The 18,001-nt window shown below is 46.1% G+C and overlaps 1 protein-coding gene across 7 annotated transcripts in view; it reads right to left on the bottom strand.

Moving 5' to 3' along the window:
- The window catches only part of COL19A1 (collagen type XIX alpha 1 chain), an 859,492-nt gene that overhangs the window by 110,026 nt on the left and 731,465 nt on the right, over positions 1 to 18,001 (bottom strand). For all 7 annotated transcript variants that reach the window (XM_066604267.1, XM_066604321.1, XM_066604301.1 and 4 more), the window contains one exon: positions 4,480 to 4,506. In XM_066604267.1, the coding sequence (XP_066460364.1) occupies positions 4,480 to 4,506 (27 nt within the window). The remainder of the gene's footprint in view (positions 1 to 4,479; positions 4,507 to 18,001) is intronic.

Genomic DNA, 18,001 nt, shown 5'->3' with positions numbered 1-18,001 from the left:
AGAAGTTATCCCCTATCCACAGGATAGAAGATAACTAACAGATCAGTTGGATTCTGACCACTGGACCCCCCACGTATCCTGAGAATAGAGATCATTTCATCCCCAAATGAAATGATCAATGGTTAAGCGCATGCACCACCCCTTTATTCATTTCAATGTGACTATTGGAAGTAGCAGGGTTCAAGCACTTTGCTATCTCTGACAATCCCATTTAAGTTAATGGAGTGCAATGTGCACGCTCTACCACTGTGTCATTCATTCAGGGTCCTTCAGGAGCCCCTTTTTGTCATTGACTGGTATCCTGGAAGTTGGAAACCCACCAGTCACCTAGTTATCCCTAAACTTCTTTTGATGGGATAAGCCATTCAAGTAATGAGGCCCATGGCTATGGGTAGCTCTGATGGGAAGGGTACTTGGTCCTGAAGGTTAGGATTGGATTAAAGTTCATAAAATAGGAATTTGAATAGTGGTCTCCATTTAGTACTGTCAACACTGTTAAAAGAATAGACAGTTGTGCTGTACTCTGGCATGCCCATCAAAAGAATGAGCATTTACGAAGAAACGACTTTGACTCTTTTAAATTTACACTAGCTAATCAGAATCTTCGCAGAGAGTACTTAGGTGTGGTGAATTACATTTTTAATGACTGCCAGTTCTTTTTTCCACAGTTGCTACCCAAGATTCACCAGTAAAGCCACTAGCCTAGTTCATCTGCTAGTCCACCATCAAGGCTAGTGGTTTTACTATGCTTTCTCTCTGCCTCTATATATTTTCATTTTCTTACCTAATTGGGGGGAGGGGTGATTGAACTCTGGTTAGGCAGGCAGGGAACTAGGTCTTTATATACCTCTCACTACAGGGGGGATATTTAGTTATATTTAAGATCTGATACAGACAAGTTACATTTTATAGTAAGGGACTTATATGTCTGGAAAAAAAACCTTGACAAATTGTCTATTTTATTGGGTGCGGTTATAAGGAGTTTTAATATGCACCAAATGTATTAAAGAAATCAGTATTTTTGGCCCAAAATATTGGTGAAAATGTTTGCCAGCCATGAGATAGTGCAAGGAAGAGAAAAGTACTTAAAGGAGATGTCCCGCGCCGAAACGGGTTTTTTTTTTTTTAAACCCCCCCCCCGTTCGGCGCGAGACAACCCCGATGCAGGGGTTAAAAAAACCACCCGCACAGCGCTTACCTGAATCCCGGCGCTCCGGTGACTTCTCTACTCACCGCTGAAGATGGCCTCTTCCTCCGTGGACCGCAGCTCTTCTGTGCGGTCCACTGCCGATTCCAGCCTCCTGATTGGCTGGAATCGGCACGTGACGGGGCGGAGCTACACGGAGCTACACGGAGCCCCATAGAGAACAGCAGAAGACCCGGACTGCGCAAGCGCGGCTAATTTGGCCATCGGAGGCCAAAAATTAGTCGGCACCATGGAGACCAGGACGCTAGCAACGGAGCAGGTAAGTAAAAAACTTTTTATAACTTCTGTATGGCTCATAATTAATGCACAATGTATATTACAAAGTGCATTATTATGGCCATACAGAAGTGTATAGACCCACTTGCTGCCTCGGGACATCTCCTTTAAGATGCATAGTGGATTTTCTAGAACATCGTATGCCACACGTAATGACTTTTTTGCCGACTCATAAGTATATGTAGTGTACAACACTATTGATAAATCTTTAGTCTATAGTCTATCTATCTATCTATCTATCTATCTATCTATCTATCTATCTATCTATCTATCTATCTATCTATCTATCTCTATCTCATATCTATCTATTGCACTGGTAAACATAAAATAAAAACCTTGACATTTTCTTGTAAGCAAGGATTATTAGCTAATAATAGTCGACAACATTACCGAAATCTCGAAGGCAGAAAATGTGCAGTGGATTGACAAAGAAATACCCTGACCTTGTGGAGCGATGTTTTGATGAAGAGAGCTTTGTGTGATGCATTGCATCATTTTACAAGCCCTTTCTTTTAATGTTACCACACAAAACCCTCCATGTATCTTCTTTTTATGTATGTATAAAGAATACAGCAAAAGAGTCTAGGCTGAAAAAGGCAGACATATTTGCACTAAAAATAAACTTACCAGTGGCTATAAGACTGAAATAACAGATCATCAAACTGTAAGTGTTCTTTTAATTATTTTTATGCTTTGCTTGCCTGTGTGTTCAATTGCTTAGATTTTTCATTTTAATTTGCAAGAACACCATGTGCCTCCAGGTTGGTATTCTGAAGCAGGCTGGATATGATTTACACTTCATCAAATGGCTAACGTGAAAACATCTAATGCGTACAAACAATTCTAAAAGCCAGGACTTTTTCCTCCTCTATAAAGATACTTTCTTAGATGTAAAGGTACAAAGTTATTTGGGGTATATATGAAAATAACATTAGTATTATAGCTGTTGATATGAAATCAAGGTTTCCAAGATACAGATGCTGACAGGTGGATTACGGATTAAATTTCGTGATTTAATGAGCATTAGCCCCTTAAATGAAAACAAAAACTCTGCAACTATAAAAGTACACTATGTTTATACAGCGCATAAGGCCGAATGCCTACAGATGGATTATCGCTGCGGAATTTGCAGCCGGACGCCCGCCGTGAATTTCGCAGCAATGCCCATCCATAGACATGCTGTGTTTCTGACCACGAGCGGAAATCATTTTCCGCTCGTGGCGAGAATCGTAGCATGTTCTATTCTGTGCGGAAAATCACAGAGATGGCTTCCATTGCAGTCAATGAAAGCCGTACATGGAAGCCGTCCATCCCATGATACTTCCTCAGTAAACACTGCAGAAGTATCATGGCAACTGCGCATGCGCGCCAGCTCACTGGCGAAGACACTCACGACGGATTCGGACAGGTGAGTATGGGTCTTTGGGGGGCACCGGGTCTTATTCCTCTGTGATAAAACAATGTCAGAATCACTTGGATATGCGGTTAAGGGGCAAACAGGCTTGGTCACCAAGAGGTTAGGATAGTATAATGAGAGGAATGCATAGAAAAGATTTGTGTCTCTCACTTGATGAGTTTCAAGTAGAGATGAGCGAGTGTACTCGGAAAAGCACTACTCGCTCGAGTAATTTGCTTTATCCGAGTATCGCTGTGCTCGTCCCTGAAGATTCGGGTGCCGCTGCGGCTGACAGGTGAGTCGCAGCGGGGAGCAGGGGAGAGCGGGCGGAAGAGAGGGAGAGAAAGATCTCCCCTCCGTTCCTCCCTGCTCTCCCCTGCAGCTCCCCGCTTTGTGCCGGCACCCGAATCTTCAGGGACGAGCACAGCGATACTCGGATAAAGCAAATTACTTGAGCGAGTAGTGCTTTTCCGAGTACGCTCGCTCATCTCTAGTTTCAAGCCTTGACCAGTCCAGGGAAGTATTCTCTAAAGCATCTCAATCCATACTAATGTTATAAATGCGAGAGTAAATCTGTCTATTTGTTACCTTTTCACGGCTAAACTGCTGAAATAATTTTGATTAAATTTGGCAGGGAGATAGCTTGCATCTTGAGCAAGGACACAGGCTATATTTTATCCCAAAAATTTATAGAGTTCTCTAGGGAGCACGACAAGATAGTTGTACCTGAGGAAGAACCCAGAGAGGGTTGAAATACATTGTACTGCATGGTCTAGTTGTCTAATAAAGATTTTGATACAATAATTTGAATCTGGGAGCCTCCAATAGAATTGTTCCGGCAGCACCTCTGATGTGCTTTTTCATCTCTTGGACTACATATTACTTTTTATGGATTTTGATAAAGCACAGTCATGCTGGATAAAAAAACTCAGATACCCAGAACTTTAGAAACTAGATTGGAGGAGCCCACACTGTAGACTTAGTAAGACGCCATATTTATAGTAGTGACTTTTAATTCCCAAATATATATGAGAGAGAAATCTTCCAATGTATATGATATGTCATACCGTACCAAAGAGCAATATCACTATTATGAACACTTACCAAAATGCTCACCAGTTTCCATGAATTAATTGACTACAGAAATATAATTACTCTCTAAACAATATATTTACTTTATTGATGTTGCATGCTGTTACAATCTAATTATGTCACCTTCTATAAAGAACAGGATGTACATATTAGATGCAAGATGTGCATCTTGTTTTCCTTATTTTCATCTCACCTTTGGAAACATCTTCTCACACTTTCAGAGTGCTGTGCTCTATCAGTTACTTACTCAATGGAACAGGTGATGCATGCAATCGCTAAATGAACATGTCAGTGGGAAAAGAGACTACTTAAACATAATCTATTAACGTGCAAGCCGAAAATAACACGTTAGTAATGCAACCATTTATTTGCTAATAATATGGCTCTTCAATAGTGCACATTTATATTTTTAATTACTCTAGAAATTACAGTGGCACATTGTGCCGTATTTTTCATATTAGCATGTAGTTTCCTAATTATGAAAACATCATATTATGAATTAACATACCATTGGGCCTTGTTCACCTTTTGGGCCCTAGAATGAAAACAAGAAGCATATTAATAGTGAAACAAGTTATTTATTTATATCAACAGTATTAGGGGGCTTTCACATCTGCGTCGGGGTACCGAGAAGCAGGGAATCCTCTGGTTGAACGAGTCTGTCTTGTGACAAGACTGAACAGCGCGAAACAGACCTCATTGACTATAATGGGGCCCATTCGCTTTCTGCTCAACTGCCCGGCATTGTACCAGAAGATAAAGCACAGCATGTGTTGCCTTTTCTTCCAGCATTTTGTGACGAAACCTCTGAATGGTGGAAGAAAAGGCATTTAGAATATTCTATAAGGACTTAATTTACGAATCATGTTTCTTTAGTAATTTACAAATATAAGGACTCATGCACACAGCAGTACTACATTTCTACGCCTCTGTAATTGCATGGAGCCATAATATAGCAACTATACAAATGTATGAGGCCTAATTGTACTTCTGTATACTTTGATTTAATTAGGAGGCTTGCAGATGCTTTTTTCTGTACACATCCAATTATGGCATGCTCTGTAGAATCCTGTATGTATGAAGGTATGCTATCCTTGAATCATTGATTCTTGGGCAGAATATGTCCATCTGTATAGCAGTTACATATCCTGTAAAGCACAGCATGAAGGCTGTGTGGTCTCCAAACACTCTTCTATCTTTCCGGATCTGCACACATGACTCCGCTATGGTCATGGGTCATTAAAGGAAATATCAATGCCTGCTGTAGGGCCCGGTTTGATCAGTGCAAACTGGATAAGCGCAGCTTTCTGGTAGTCTGTAGAATGTATATCTGGATAAAATTAGTGTATGTATAAAAATGATACCTCTTGTCTAACCACTTGGAGCTGCACCGTAGGTAGTCCATTTTACTTACCTTTCCCTGGCCCTACACTATAAATCCTCGGCACATTCCTACTTGGTCAATAGTAATAATCTTCATACCTCACAGTCTGCTTTTAGAGTGATATTTTACAAGCATCAGTAATTGTTATATACAGTATACTGACACCTCTATATGACACCTTTTTAACATATATACAATGTTTTACCCATATAAAATCAACTATGGAGATTTACCAATCTTTATCTGAGAGTTAAAAATAAATCTAATACATTACTTCTGTAACATCTGTGACTGAATTTGCAATATTCCAACCCATCTTTCAATGCATAAGTGCTCTGCATGATTTATGTAGGTCTGTGATAAGGCTGTAGTCATACTGACTTTTCGAAAAAATCTGGAAATCTTTGAAAATTGCTCATTTAAATGTCTGTAGGAGAAGTACTCTGATCTTGGTATTAATTTTATACACAGAGAAATTATCTTTGGGGCAAAAAATGGCACTTCATAAAATACAATATTCTAATTAAAAATGACTGTGGAGGGAATTCTAGCACTCATAATGCCTTACTGTAGAAAGCTTTTAGCACCTGTTCTGCGAAGGACAGGGGAATGCATTAACCATGACCGGCATGTGGTTTGGTGTACGTTTTAGCTATATTTGGTTTAGTTGAAGAGCCTGAGGAATAGTAATATACCTCTTTTTGTTTTATTGTCAATTGTCTTAAAGAAAACAAGAATACAGTAAAAGTAGTAACAATCATTTGAGCAGTGTCAAATAAAGAAGGCTTTCTAGATGTTTTGGAAGCTAAAAAATTCATATTGTTGTTGTCAACAGTTGTTTTCCAATGCTGTCATGTTACATAGTAATATAGAATAGTAGGTTAGGCTTAAAAAAGACATATATCCATTTTGTATGTAGACTTGATAGAAAAATCGCGTCACACAGAGATTATAGTTAAAAGGGTTGTCCCGCGCCGAAATGGGTTTTTTTTTTTTCAACAGCCCCCCTGTTCGGCGCGAGACAAACCCGATGCAGGGACTTAAAAAAATAAAACGCACAGCGCTTACCTGAATCCCCGCGGTCCGGCGTCTTCATACTTACCTTGTGAAGATGGCCGCCGGGATCTTCTCCCTCGGTGGACCGCAGGGCTTCTGTGCGGTCCATTGCCGATTCCAGCCTCCTGATTGGCTGGAATCGGCACGTGACGGGGCGGAGCTACACGGAGCCGCTCTCCGGCACGAGCGGCCCCATTCAGAAAAGAAGAAGACCCGGACTGCGCAAGCGCGTCTAATCTGGCGATTACACGCTAAAAATTAGACGGCTCCATGGAGACGAGGACGCTAGCAACGGAACAGGTAAGTGAATAACTTTTGATAACTTCTGTATGGCTCATAATTAATGCACAATGTACATTACAAAGTGCATTAATATGGCCATACAGAAGTGTATAGACCCACTTGCTTTCGCGGGACAACCCCTTTAATAAAACTTTAAAGCAAGAAGTGTGTACAGCCTGACCCTGGTGTACAGGTCCGGGTAGCGCGGGCGATTTTTCTATCAAGTCTACATACGAATTTCTTTCGAGTGGGTCTTGTTATCCAGCAGGACACAGAAGCCCAGCAGCCTATCGGACGCACCAGGGGATTTACAAGCCTACAAGGAAGTTGAGGTGTTGGTGAGGCTTCTTCACAGGGGCACTCGCCATACACCGGGTGAGTCCATTTCATTTACAGTTAATATACTCCCACAGAGTATTACACCAGATATTGTATAGTAACTCCAAGCCAATACGGGTAACGCCTCCCTGATGTGGATATATATCCATTTTGTTCAGCCTTTTGTTCCCCCATCCCAATGTTGATCCAGAGGAAGGCAAAAAACCCCAATGAGGTAGAAGGCCATTTTCCTCATTTAAGAGGAAAACCTTTATGAGCATGTTATGATTGCTTTTCCTTTCATGTATCTCTACCTATAGAAACTCTACATGTTTATCTCCCTCACATATACCTTCCTGTAATGTGGGCTTCAAACAAGATTTTCCATAAAGAGAAATCCCTCCTCTTTTCCGGTTTTTACTATTTCTTCTGAACAGACTGTAATCCTGTAAGTTCACCACCCAGTCACAGCTTTCATCCAACTAAGTCTCAATTATTCCCGCTATATCTTCGTTTTCCTCAGATATTACTACTTCCAGTTTGTAAACCTCGTTGGTCAGACTTTTAGCATTAGTCACCATACAGTTTAGAAGGTTTTGGTTATTTGGTATTTTTATTTCATATATTTTTATTTTATTAGTAATTATATTGTTGAAATTATAAAATTGAAACAATTTTATATACTGAATGTACAGGGATATGTTAATTAGAGTTGAGCAAATTACTCGAGCGAGTATCGCCATTTTTAAGTACATGCCTGCTTACTAGAGATGAGCGAACGCGTTCGTCCGAGCTTGATATTCGTGCGAATATTAGGGTGTTCGGGATGTTCGTTATTCGTGACGAACACCATGCGGTGTTCTGGTTACTTTCACTTCCTTCCCTGAGACGTTAGCGCGCTTTTCTGGCCAATTGAAAGACAGGGAAGGCATTACAACTTCCCCCTGCAACGTTTAAGCCCTATACCACCCCCCTGCTGTGAGTGGCTGGCGAGATCAGGTGTTCGCCTAATATAAAAGTCGGCCCCTCCCGCGGCTCGCCTCAGATGCGGTGTGAGTTAGATGAGGGACAGTGCTGTTTATACCGGAGCTGCTGTAGGGAAAGAATTGGTAGTTAGTGTAGGCTTCAAGACCCCCCAAAGGTCCTTATTAGGGCCACTGATAGCTGTGTGTTGGCTGCTGTTAGCAGTGGCATTTTTTTTTTTCTCAAAGTCGCCTCTGCAGACCGTTGCACCTGGCATTAGGGACAGAAGTGCTGCATAGGCAGGGAGAGTGTTAGGAGTGAGTGTAGCCTTCAAGAACCTCAACGGTCCTTTCTAGGGCCATATTTATCCGTGTGCAGTACTGTCCAGGCTGCTGTTGGCTGTGCTGCATTTTTTTTGGGCTTCTCAAAATCGCCTCTGCAGAGCATTCCACCCTCCATTGATACTGCAGGGAAAGAATTGTATAGGCAGGGCCACAACACAGTTATTATTCATAGAATATACGCAGTGCTGCCTGTTGGTGGGAAAAACCTGAAAACAAATCTATTTGTCCAGCCTCTGTCCGTCCTAACGCCTGTGGACACGTGTGAGCTGCGTGAAAAACATTGCTAAATCATACGCACCCAGCTACGCTTTACTGCTGGCTTCGCCATTTGCTTTCCTTAATTGGGAAAAAAAATACCTGCTCTGCCACAGTTAATAACTCTGCTACCCTCACGTTCTGTGACACATAAGCAGGGACACAGCGCAGTTATTAAACTTCTCAGGTTCATTGAATATACGCAGTGCTGCCTGTTGGTGGGAAAAAACTGAAAAGAAATCTATTTGTCCAGCCTGTGTCCGTCCTTACGCCTGTGGAGACGTGTGAGCTGCGTGAAAAACATTGCTAAATCATACGCACCCAGCTACGCTTTACTGCTGGCTTCGCCATTTGCTTTCCTTAATTGGGAAAAAAAATACCTGCTCTGCCACAGTTAATAACTCTGCTACCCTCACGTTCTGTGACACATAAGCAGGGACACAGCGCAGTTATTAAACTTCGCAGGTTCATTGAATATACGCAGTGCTGCCTGTTGGTGGGAAAAAACTGAAAAGAAATCTATTTGTCCAGCCTGTGTCCGTCCTTACGCCTGTGGAGACGTGTGAGCTGCGTGAAAAACATTGCTAAATCATACGCAGCCAGCTACGGTTTACTGCTGGGTTCGCCATTTGCTTTCCTTAATTGGGAAAAAAAATACCTGCTCTCCAAGAGTTATAATAACTCTGCTACCCTCACGTTCTGTGACACATAAGCAGGGACACAGCGCAGTTATTAAACTTCGCAGGTTCATTGAATATACGCAGTGCTGCCTGTTGGTGGGAAAAAACTGAAAAGAAATCTATTTGTCCAGCCTGTGTCCGTCCTTACGCCTGTGGAGACGTGTGAGCTGCGTGAAAAACATTGCTAAATCATACGCAGCCAGCTACGGTTTACTGCTGGGTTCGCCATTTGCTTTCCTTAATTGGGAAAAAAAATACCTGCTCTCCAAGAGTTATAATAACTCTGCTACCCTCACGTTCTGTGACACATAAGCAGGGACACAGCGCAGTTATTAAACTTCGCAGGTTCATTGAATATACGCAGTGCTGCCTGTTGGTGGGAAAAAACTGAAAAGAAATCTATTTGTCCAGCCTGTGTCCGTCCTTACGCCTGTGGAGACGTGTGAGCTGCGTGAAAAACATTGCTAAATCATACGCAGCCAGCTACGCTTTACTGCTGGCTTCGCCATTTGCTTTCCTTAATTGGGAAAAAAAATACCTGCTCTGCCACAGTTAATAACTCTGCTACCCTCACGTTCTGTGACACATAAGCAGGGACACAGCGCAGTTATTAAACTTCGCAGGTTCATTGAATATACGCAGTGCTGCCTGTTGGTGGGAAAAAACTGAAAAGAAATCTATTTGTCCAGCCTGTGTCCGTCCTTACGCCTGTGGAGACGTGTGAGCTGCGTGAAAAACATTGCTAAATCATACGCAGCCAGCTACGGTTTACTGCTGGGTTCGCCATTTGCTTTCCTTAATTGGGAAAAAAAATACCTGCTCTCCAAGAGTTATAATAACTCTGCTACCCTCACGTTCTGTGACACATAAGCAGGGACACAGCGCAGTTATTAAACTTAGATAATTCATTCACTAGAGGCAGTGGGGCCTTTCGTTTTCCAAAAAGGGCAAAAATTATATTTGGCCTGCAGTCTTGCGCCAATTTATTTCCTGCCTGGGAAATCTAATCACTGGTAATACAGCATGCTGAGGGGTAGGGGTAAGCCTAGAGGACGTGGACGTGGACGTGGCCGAGGACGCGGAGGGCCAAGTGAGGGTGTGGGCACAGGCCAAGCTCCTGATCCAGGTGTGTCGCAGCTGTCTGCTGCGCGATTAGGAGAGAGGCACGTTTCTGGCGTCCCCACATTCATCGCCCAATTAATGGGTCCACGCGGGAGACGGTTATTAGAAAATGAGCAGTGTGAGCAGGTCCTGTCCTGGATGGCAGAAAGTGCTTCGAGCAACCTATCGTCTACCCGCAGTTCTGCGCCGTCCACTGCTGCCAATCCGAATCCTCTGTCTGCTGCTCCTCCTTCCTCCCAGCCTCCTCACTCCACTACAATGACACCTGCTCAGGAGCGGGAACACTCCCAGGAACTGTTCTCGGGCCCCTGCTTAGATTGGGCAGCAGCGGTTCCTCTCCCACCAGAGGAGTTTATCGTCACTGATGCCCAACCATTCGAAAGTTCCCGGGGTCCGGGGGAAGAGGCTGGGGACTTCCGCCAACTGTCTCAACAACTTTCTGTGGGTGAGGAGGACGATGACGATCAGACACAGTTGTCTTGCAGTGAGGTAGTAGTAAGGGCAGTAAGTCCCAGGGAGCAGCGCACAGAGGATTCGGAGGAAGAGCAGCAGGACGATGAGGTGACTGACCCCACCTGGTGTGCAACGCTTACTCAGGAGGACAGGTCTTCAGAGGGGGAGTCAAGGGCATCAGCAGGGCAGGTTGCAAGAGGCAGTGCGGTGGCCAGGGCCAGGGGTAGAGGCAGGGCCAGACCGAATAATCCACCAAGTGTTTCCCAAAGCGCCCCCCCGCGCCATGCCACCCTGCAGAGGCCGAGGTGCTCTAAGGTCTGGCAGTTTTTCACAGAGACGCCTGACGACCGACGAACAGTGGTGTGCAACCTTTGTTGCGCAAAGCTCAGCCGGGGAGCCAACACCAACAGCCTCACCACCACCACCATGCGCAGACATATGATGGCCAAGCACCCCACAAGGTGGGACGAAGGCCGTTCACCGCCTCCGGTTTGCACCCCTGCCTCTCCCCCTGTGCCCCAACCTGCCACTGAGATGCAACCCCCCTCTCAGGACACAGGCACTACCGCCTCATGGCCTGCACCCACACCCTCATCTCCGCTGTCCTCGGCCCCATCCAGCAGTGTAGTTCAGCGCACCGTTCAGCCGTCGCTTGCGCAAGTGTTCGAGCGCAAGCGCAAGTACGCCGCCACGCACCCGCACGCTCAAACGTTAACCGTCCGCATCGCAAAATTCATCAGCCTTGAGATGCTGCCGTATAGGGTTGTGGAAACGGAGTCCTTCAAAAGTATCATGGAGGCGGCGGCCCCGCGCTACTCAGTTCCCAGTCGCCACTACTTTTCCCGATGTGCCGTCCCAGCCCTGCACGACCACGTCTCCCGCAACATTGTGCGCGCCCTCACCAACGCGGTTACTGCCACGGTCCACTTAACTACGGACACGTGGACAAGCACAGGCGGGCAGGGCCACTACATCTCCCTGACGGCACATTGGGTGAATTTAGTGGAGGCTGGGACAGAGTCAGAGCCTGGGACCGCTCACGTCCTACCCACCCCCAGAATTGCGGGCCCCAGCTCGGTGGTGGTATCTGCGGAGGTGTATGCTTCCTCCACTAAAGCACCCTCCTCCTCCTCCTCCTCCTCTGTCTCACAATCAAGATGTGTTAGCAGCAGCATGTCGCCAGCAGTCGGTGTCGCGCGGTGTGGCAGCACAGCGGTGGGCAAGCGTCAGCAGGCCGTGCTGAAACTACTCAGCTTAGGCGATAAGAGGCACACGGCCCACGAACTGCTGCAGGGTCTGACACAGCAGACCGACCGCTGGCTTGCGCCGCTGAGCCTCCAACCGGGCATGGTCGTGTGTGACAACGGCCGTAACCTGGTGGCGGCTCTGCAGCTCGGCAGCCTCACGCACGTGCCATGCCTGGCCCACGTCTTTAATTTGGTGGTTCAGCGGTTTCTGAAAAGCTACCCACGCTTGTCAGACCTGCTCGTAAAGGCGCGCCGGCTCTGCGCACATTTCCGCAAGTCCCACACGGACGCTGCCACCCTGCGCACCCTGCAACATCACTTTAAGCTGCCAGTGCACCGACTGCTGTGCGACGTGCCCACACGGTGGAACTCTACGCTCCACATGTTGGCCAGGCTCTATGAACAGCGTAGAGCTATAGTCGAATACCAACTCCAACATGGGCGGCGCAGTGGGAGTCAGCCTCCTCAATTCCTTTCAGAAGAGTGGGCCTGGTTGGCAGACATCTGCCATGTCCTTGGTAATTTTGAGGAGTCTACCCAGGTGGTGAGCGGCGATGCTACAATCATTAGCGTCACCATTCCTCTGCTATGCATCTTGAGAAATTCCCTGCAAACCATAAAGGCAGCTGCTTTGCGCTCGGAAACGGGGGCGGGGGAAGACAGTATGCCGCTGGATAGTCAGGGCACCCTCCTGTCTATTTCACAGCGCGTACAGGAGGAGGAGGAGGATGAGGAGGAGGGGGAAGAGACAGCTTGGCCCGCTGCTGACGGTACACCGGCTGATTGCCTGTCATCCTTTCAGCGTGTATGGCCTGAGGAGGAGGAGGAGGAGGAGGATCCTGAAAGTGATCTTCCTAGTGAAGACAGCCATGTGTTGCGTACAGGTACCCTGGCACACATGGCTGACTTCATGTTAGGATGCCTTTCTCGTGACCCTCGCGTTGCACGCATTCTGGCCACTACGGATTACTGGGTGTACACACTGCTCGATCCACGGTATAAGGAGAACCTGCCCACTCTGATTCCCGAAGAGGAAAGGGGTTCGAGAGTGTTGCTATACCACAGGACCCTTGCGGACAAGCTGATGGTAAAATTCCCAGCCGACAGCGCTAGTGGCAGAAGGCGCAGTTCCGAGGGCCATGTTGCAGGGGATGTGCGTAGATCGAGCAGCATGTACATCCCAGGCAGTGCAACAGTCTTTAAGGGCCTGGCCAGCTTTATGGCTCCCCACCAAGACTGTGTCACCGCTCCCCAGTCACGGCTGAGTCGGCGGGAGCACTGCAAAAGGATGGTGAGGGAGTACGTAGCGGATCGCACGACCATCCTTGGTGACGCCTCTGCCCCCTACAACTACTGGGTGTCGAAGCTGGACACGTGGCCTGAACTAGCCCTGTATGCCCTTGAGGTGCTTGCTTGTCCTGCGGCTAGCGTGTTGTCGGAGAGGGTGTTTAGTGCGGCTGGGGGAATCATCACCGATAAGCGTAGCCGCTTGTCAACCGACAGTGCCGACAGGCTAACACTCATCAAGATGAACAAAGGCTGGATTTCGCCAGACTTCTGTTCTCCACCAGCGGACAGCAGCGATACGTAAGCAATACGTAGGCTGCACCCGCGGATGGAAGCTACGTTCTCTCTCACCATCCAAAACGGGGACATTTGTGCTTCATCAATCTGTGTCTAATATTCCTCCTCCTCCTCCTCCTGCTCCTCCTCCTGAAACCTCACGTAATCACGCTGAACGGGCAATTTTTCTTAGGGCCACAAGGCTCACTCAAATAATTTTTCAGAACAATTTTTATAAGTTTCAATTAGCTTAAAAGCGTTGGAACTTTAACTTGAACCAATTTTTCGTTACACTGGGCTGCCTCCAGGCCTAGTTACCACTTAAGCCACATTAACCAAAGCGATTAATGGGTTTCACCTGCCCTCTTGGCTGGCCATGGCCAATTTTTGGGATGTACATTAGTACTGTTGATACAGCAATTTTTGTGGGCCCTCGCCTACAGTGTAATCAAATTAATTTTTAGCCCACCTGCATTACAGCTGACGTTACCTCAGCTGTGTTGGGCAATGCAATGGGATATTTCTATGTACCGCCGGTGGCTTCCTGGCACCCACCCAGGCAGTGGGTCCACAGGGAGTTAAACCTACATGTGTCCACTTGTAAAGAACCCCAGTCTGACTGGGGCATGCAGTGTGGGCCGAAGCCCACCTGTATTACGCACGACATTACTACCTCAGCTGTGTTGGGCAATGCAATGGGATATTTTTGTGTACCGCCGGTGGGTTCCAGGGAGCCACCCATGCTGTAGGTGCACACTGAGTTTTTAATACATCTGTACACTTCTAAAGAACCCGTCTGACTGGGGCATGCAGTGTGGGCCGAAGCCCACCTGTATTACGCACGACATTACTACCTCAGCTGTGTTGGGCAATGCAATGGGATATTTCTATGTACCGCCGGTGGCTTCCTGGCACCCACCCAGGCAGTGGGTCCACAGGGAGTTAAACCTACATGTGTCCACTTGTAAAGAACCCCAGTCTGACTGGGGCATGCAGTGTGGGCCGAAGCCCACCTGTATTACGCACGACATTACTACCTCAGCTGTGTTGGGCAATGCAATGGGATATTTTTGTGTACCGCCGGTGGGTTCCAGGGAGCCACCCATGCTGTAGGTGCACACTGAGTTTTTAATACATCTGTACACTTCTAAAGAACCCGTCTGACTGGGGCATGCAGTGTGGGCCGAAGCCCACCTGTATTACGCACGACATTACTACCTCAGCTGTGTTGGGCAATGCAATGGGATATTTCTATGTACCGCCGGTGGCTTCCTGGCACCCACCCAGGCAGTGGGTCCACAGGGAGTTAAACCTACATGTGTCCACTTGTAAAGAACCCCAGTCTGACTGGGGCATGCAGTGTGGGCCGAAGCCCACCTGCATTAAGCACGACATTACTACCTCAGCTGTGTTGGGCAATGCAATGGGATATTTCTGTGTACCGCCGGTGGGTTCCAGGGAGCCACCCATGCTGTGGGTCGACAGGGACTTCACAATAGGGAGTTGTACCTGCCTGTGTCTATGAATTAAAAAGCCCGGTCTGACTGGGGCATGCAGACACCTTGACAGAATGAATAGTGTGTGGCACATAGGTTCCCCATTGCTATGCCCACGTGTGCAGCTCCTGATGGCGGTGGCACAGGATTCTATTTCTCATTGCTTCTGTACAGCATTGTGGGCTATCGCTCCGCCACTTTTAAAGAGGGTCGCTGCCTAGCCGTGCCAACCTCTGCAGTGTATGCCTGAGGTCCCTCGTCATGGCAGACGCAATTCTAAATAGACATGAGCGTGGTGTGGCATGAGGGCAGCTGAAGGCTGCGCAGGGACACTTTGGTGTGCGCTGTGGGGGGGAGGGGGTGCGGTTGGGCAGCATGTAACTCAGGAGAAGTGGCAGTGGAGTGTCATGCAGGCAGTGATTGTGCTTTGTTGGAGGTAGTGTGGTGCTTAGCAAAGGTATGCCATGCTAATGAGGGCTTTTCAGAAGTAAAAGTTGTTGGGAGGGGGGGGGGCCCACTCTTGCCGCTATTGTGGCTTAATAGTGGGACCTGTGAACTTAGGATGCAGCCCAACATGTAGCCCCTCGCCTGCCCTATCCGTCACTGTGTCATTCCCATCACTTTCCTGAATTGCCCAGATTTTCACACATGAAAACCTTAGCGAGCATCGGCGAAATACAAAAATGTTCTGGTCGCCCATTGACTTCAATGGGGTTCGTTGTTCGAAACGAACCCTCGAGCATCACGGGAAGTTCGTTACGAATAACGAACACCCGAACATTTTGGTGTTCGCTCATCTCTACTGCTTACCCAAAAAGATTCAGGGGCCGGCGGGGGAGAGCAAGGGAGACCCGCTCACCCCTGCTCATTACCCCCAACTCACCGCTCACCCTGTTATCTCTAATGTTAATCGAACAGTTTTCTGTTGAATTTATTTATCTTTAGTAGCTGAGTTATCAGTTCATTTAATGCAGTAGTGGTCATTCCAACATATCCTGGGGGCCTCAAATATAGCTCTTGACTGAATATAAAGGCCAGTCATCACACTGAGCTGAGTCTACGGCTAGGCACACACAAGATGCAGTGTCCTGCCATACGGCTAAGTTGATTAAAGCTTGGTTGGCTCAAAATGGGATCCCCACACTTCTCTGGCTTGCAAACAGCCCTAATTTGTCGCTGACTGAGTACTAATGGGGAAAAATGAATCAGCTGCTGTGTAAAATTCCATGCTGCACCAAGGACAAATTAAAGGCAAGCATTCAGCAAATTTAGAATTCAACCATCCCTGAGGAGTGCCAAGCACTAATGAACTTGATGTCTTCTCAACTAGAAGAAGTCATTCTATTTAAAGAGGATACAACAAAGTATAAAATAAACTTTTATTGGCTTTTGCTCGACTAGTTGACTATTTTGATATATGTCCACTGATAGACTTTTTTTGAAAGTATAGGCCATGCTTTAACATAAGAAATCTGTTTATTTCTAGTAGCTGGATATATTTTGAACCCATATTCTTATACAAATAATAAGCTACTTTGACAAGGTTAATTAAAAAAAAAGAAAGGATTAGTTTTCAAATAAGGTAATTTAACTTAGGGTCGGCTCACACGAGCGTATGTGTGAAATGCTGTGTGAATAATGCAATATTTTACCACTGTATGAGCCGGCGGTGTGAAGGCATATCGCTGTGTAGGGCAGTGATTTTGCACTGAATATTAAAAAGCATACTTCACACAAGCTGTGATGCGGAGTGTGACTTGTTTCTTTTTTTTTCAATTTCCCAATCTGTCACTTAGCGACATTACATATAATGCAATTGCGTATGTACAGCATTTATTACACACCTATAGAGAACAATAGGGCTTTATCGGGCCTAAAACTCTGTAAAATAGAACATGCTGCATTCTTTTTTTATATGCGTATTATGCGCAATAAAGAAACGCTAATGTGAGTAGGTCAATGAAAATCAATGTAGTTTGATTGACTCCATTCACTGCATATTACCCTTGTGTAAGCTTATCCTTAAATTTAGAGGGTAGCAGGACTATTGTGAAAAGGGCTAGTCAAACTACTAACAACCACTTGTCCGTTTGTATGTGTGTAAGTGTGATTCTCATGCTCCGCCCCTGGTAATGTCATCGCTCCACCCCCTGGTGACATTATCGAAGGTCCTAAAACATATATAAAACACAGAGTCTGACCGATAGAAGAACAACACAGCTAGGGCTCTTGAAAAGGGGAGGACAAAATAGCAAAATGAGAATACAACTAAGCTGTTTTTATCTTAAACACAACTCAGCAGTCCTGACAGAACACACTGACCTACCACCACCACAGAGATCTAGTGGGCTGAAGGACCTGCGGTGATGTCATTGCTGTGGGAGGAGCCAAGTTGTGTTTGTCTTGTGTGGTAATCAAGCTGATGTGTGTGATGTGTGGGGATCATAATGTATGTACCATGTAGCAGAGCTGTGTGGCACATTGTGCCACCAGAAACACTGGTACTATAGTTTCCTACACAACTCAGTGGTCCTGACAGAACACACTGACCTACCTCCCCCACAGAGATTCGGTGGGCTAAAGGACCTGTGGTGATGTCACTGATGTGTGAGGAGCCAAGCTGTGTTTGTTTTGTGTGGTAATCAGGCTGCTGTGTGTGTGATGCGCTACCAGAAACACTGGTACTATAATTCCCTAATAATTACTAGTATTTTATATAGCTAAAAACTTTTGAAACTTTTCATGATATCTGTTCTAGTTTTTGGCAAAATACATTTGAAGGGAACAGACCATATCATATAAAAATACCCATATATACACATATCCACACTCATTTTGGAGTTAGGGACAAATGTGCTGCAGGGTTC

The sequence above is a fragment of the Eleutherodactylus coqui genome, chromosome 1, assembly GCF_035609145.1.
Source record: "Eleutherodactylus coqui strain aEleCoq1 chromosome 1, aEleCoq1.hap1, whole genome shotgun sequence".
NCBI classification, from domain to species: domain Eukaryota; kingdom Metazoa; phylum Chordata; class Amphibia; order Anura; family Eleutherodactylidae; genus Eleutherodactylus; species Eleutherodactylus coqui.
This window is presented reverse-complemented; position numbering and strand designations above follow the sequence as displayed.